This window comes from Pterocles gutturalis, unplaced genomic scaffold, assembly GCF_000699245.1.
Source record: "Pterocles gutturalis isolate BGI_N339 unplaced genomic scaffold, ASM69924v1 scaffold1717, whole genome shotgun sequence".
NCBI classification, from domain to species: domain Eukaryota; kingdom Metazoa; phylum Chordata; class Aves; order Pterocliformes; family Pteroclidae; genus Pterocles; species Pterocles gutturalis.
The window spans coordinates 2,512-6,282 of NW_010114937.1; the positions used below are offsets into that span (position 1 = coordinate 2,512).

The following is a 3,771-nucleotide window of genomic DNA, read 5'->3' on the forward strand; positions in this document are numbered from 1 at the left end:
TTGTTCTCCACCAAGTCCTTGGCGCTGCAGCGGGGAGTGGACGGGACCTCGTAGGTTTTGTGGAAGTGGGAATAGTCTACTTTGTACTGGTTTTTCTCCTCGAACAAGACAGGCTCAAAGCGGTGGCCCCAGAGGATCTCACTGGCCAGGTAGGAGCTCCGAGCTTGCGTCGTCATAGCGGTGGCTTCTACCATGCCTTCCAGGATGACCACGATCTCAAAGTCATCTGTCTCCAAGTCCTGGCGGCTGATCCCGAACAAGGGGCTGTCTTCATTGATCTCGTGGAGAATGGTGATGGGGGACACCAAGAAGATACGGTCCAAGCCTTTATCAAACCCCACGTCGATGTCTATTTGGTCGAGTGGTATGTACTCCCCTTCTTCTGTGATCCTGGGTTTAATTAGCTGAGCTCGTACGTGGGCTTCTACTATGTGGCTTTTCCGGAGGTTCCCAACTCTCCACATCAGGCAGAGTTTTCCATCTCTCATTGCCACGACCGCGTTATGGCTGAAAAGTAATGTCTGGGCCCGTTTTTTGGGCCTGGCCATCTTTGCCATTATTGCACCAATCATGAAAGAGTCAATTATACACCCCACAATGGACTGAACCACCACCATGAAGACCGCGAGCGGACACTCTTCCGTCACGCAGCGGAAGCCGTAACCAATAGTCGTTTGGGTCTCAATGGAGAACAGAAAAGCAGCCACAAAGCCATTGACCTGCAGAACGCAAGGCTTGAAGGTATCATCTCCACCCGGGTTTTCTAGGTCTCCATGAATGAGTGCAATTAGCCAGAAAATTAGCCCAAACAATAACCAGGACACCAGAAATGCCAGGGAAAAGAGCAAGAGCATATACCTCCAGCGGATGTCAACGCACGTGGTGAACATGTCCGCAATGTACCTCTGCGGCTTGTCATCCATGTTGGTGAACTCCACGTTGCACTGACCGTTCTTCTTTACAAACCTGTTCCTGCATTTCCTCCTGGTGTGGATTTTCCCGTTGCCAAAACCGTTGATACCTGGCATGGTGGTCAACCTCAGCCCGTCTTCCTCAGAGGACACGATGCTGTAAGCGTTGACTCTGCCTGTAGTCATCCCTGAGTCAAGCCCGCAGTGAAGGTGAAGGGTCTTGTGACTCCCAGCTTCCCCCTGGCCCACCCCAGCCCACCCCCCAAATTCTCTTGTGGTGGAAGAGAAGTCCCAAGCTTCCACGTCTTAGCTGCCACGTCACCACGTGGATCCCGTGAGAGGCTCTGCAATGAGAAAAACAAAGACACAGCCGTTACCTCTCACGGCAAAGGAACCCAAAGGGGTGTTTGGTCATGGGTCTGGTGGGGCAGGTGGCTGCATGTTGAGCAAGGAACCCTGCCAGTATCCTAAATCTCTCTCTTATGGCTAGGCTATTCCCAAAAACCATGCACAAGGAAGGAAGAAGGTCTTAGAGTTTGTTCTTTCATACTACAAAGTGAGCGAGCAAACCTTGCTGGGGAGATGCAGCATTTCTGGGAACCCCAATGACACCAGCAGATGGAAAACCTTGGGTAGCACTGGAGTCTCTCCCCTTCACTTTTCTCATGAGCTCTGCTCTCGGAGCGGGGTCAGGCTGCTGGAGAGGAAAGCAGAGAGGCCAAGCTGCTCTCCTCAGCTCCGAGATATTAATAAAGGTACGCCTGAGAGCAGCTCCATCAGTTCACATTGCCCGTGCCAGATGGACCGCTGCCCAGCACATCACGGCAGCAGTCGCCTGACCTCCCAAGTACCAGGTCTTCTGGGATCAAGGGAACCCACAGGGAGATGTGGATTTAACCTCCGTCCCCCAGCTCGGGGATGGGAGAGGACACAGCCAACGTGCAGCCGGTTGGAGAATGCCCCGGGAAGGCACTCGCTCGGGGCACGTGTCCCAAGGAGCAACTTTCCCAACACATCCACTGGGACACAGAGCCATCTACGGTCACAGATGGCTTTGGCTGGCTAAGTCTTATGAAGGGACAACGGCCGCTGGGGAACGCGGAGCTGTTTTGGTCCCTTCTGGAGGGCTCAGCTGCAGGGTCAGGGACCGAGGCTCAGCTTTGCCTGGGAGAGAGGTGAGAGCAGCGTGGACATGGGCAAGGTGGCCCAAGTCGGGTGGGCTTCCCAGTGCCTCTGCAATGGCACGTGGGGCTGCATCGGTGGACAGGATTGTGGAGAAGCCATGTGGCATGTCCCAAGCACCCCAAAGAGATGGCACTGCTCCTCAAACCACCCCCTGCCCCGGCTCGTCCTATTCTTTAGTGACATGGGATGCGTCACTGGGGATGAAACCACCTTGCTGGCAGCAGGACGCGCATGGGGCAGCAATGTGGTGGGGGAGCAGATGCTGTCCCCCCAGCGCAGGGGTGCCTGGCTCACGCCTAGAGGTGCAGGCGAGCCCGCGGGGCTGTACGCGCTGTGTCGGATCCGCTGGCCCGATCGATGGGGTCGATGCCTGCAATCAGCTCCAGTGCCTGGGGACACGCTGGGACACGCACGCCCTTTCCATTACATGGTGGCCAGGGCCAGCCCAGCGCCGGGAAGCATTGCTGGACACAGCCTGCCTGAGGCTGCATCAGCCCAGCTAGCAACGATACGCTGGGTTGCTTTTTACACCAGTTCACCCCAAATCCAGCCTGCGACTTGGGGATCCCCACAAAATCCCAGCACCAGAAGCAGGAGCACGAACAACCTGCCCAAACCTCCCAGGTGCTGGAAGCAGACCCACACGTGGCACCGTTTTGTACATCCAGTAACATATTTCCACCTGCTGCAATCCAGCCACAACCATTTTTTTATCCCAAAAGCTGATTTTTCGAGCACCACAGTTATTCATTGATGCACCAGCAGAACAAGCGATTGCTCGCACCCGGCTGGGGCAGTCATCAAAAGATCCTTTCCCTCCTTACAGCCATGGGGAAGCATAAAATAGGTGGATCAGTTCATATCTACAGCCTCCTAGTCCCTGGAAGTCAAACGGGACCCAAGTGGTCTCGCAGAGCTGATGTCTCAGGCTGGCTGCAGGCGCACGCTGCCAAACTCCAGCCTGGCCACCCATCCCGAGTCTTCCTCCTCATCACACCGACTCCACTCATTAAGGCTTTCTTTCCTCTTTTTCTAACGAGAGCTGAGCATTTGGAGACAAAACCAGCTGCTTCTCCACCCTCCCTCCAGCTCGCCCCACCGGCACACCCAGGGGGATCTGCCGAATGCTTTTGCCACAGGATGAATTTAGTGTTGTGTTTTTTTTTTTTTTTAATTAATTCTAGATGCATTTGAGAAGTGAACAAAATGCAATGAGCTCCCAGTGACCTGGGAGAGGATTAGCTGGGGTCTGGATTAACTGTGCTGGGAGGGGAGACGTGCCCGGGTGACTGCGGAGGCAGCGGCGCTGCCCTCCCCGGGGCTGACGCTCCTGGAGACCCATGGGCTCCCAGGTCACCCCCACTCCTCCCCTCCTTCCTTCCTTCCTTCCTTCCTTCCTTCCTTCCTTCCTTCCCACCTTTCTGGCTTTTTCTGTTTTTTCCTTTCTCTCTTCCTTCCTGCTTTTCATCTTGGTTTTTTTCCCCCCTTTTCTCTCTTTTCCCTTTTCTCTCTTTCTTTCTTTTCTCTTTTTCTCCCTCTCTCTTTCTTTCTTGTTCATTTTTCTTTCTTTCACTTCTCTTTTTTCTTCTTTCTTTCACTTTCTTATCTGATTTTTCTTTTTCTTTCTTTCTTTCTTTTCCTTCCTTCCTTCCTTCCTTCCTTCCATTTTCCTTTC

The 3,771-nt window shown here is 53.8% G+C and overlaps 1 protein-coding gene across 1 annotated transcript in view; it reads right to left on the minus strand.

Moving 5' to 3' along the window:
* KCNJ18 (potassium inwardly-rectifying channel, subfamily J, member 18) overlaps positions 1–1,097 on the minus strand; it is a 1,310-nt gene extending 213 nt beyond the window's left edge. Inside the window, 1 exon segment of the mRNA XM_010074967.1 lies at positions 1–1,097. This exon segment is cut by the window's left edge and continues 16 nt beyond it. Within this exon segment, the coding sequence (XP_010073269.1) occupies positions 1–1,097 (1,097 nt within the window).
* Positions 1,098–3,771: the final 2,674 nt, after the last annotated feature.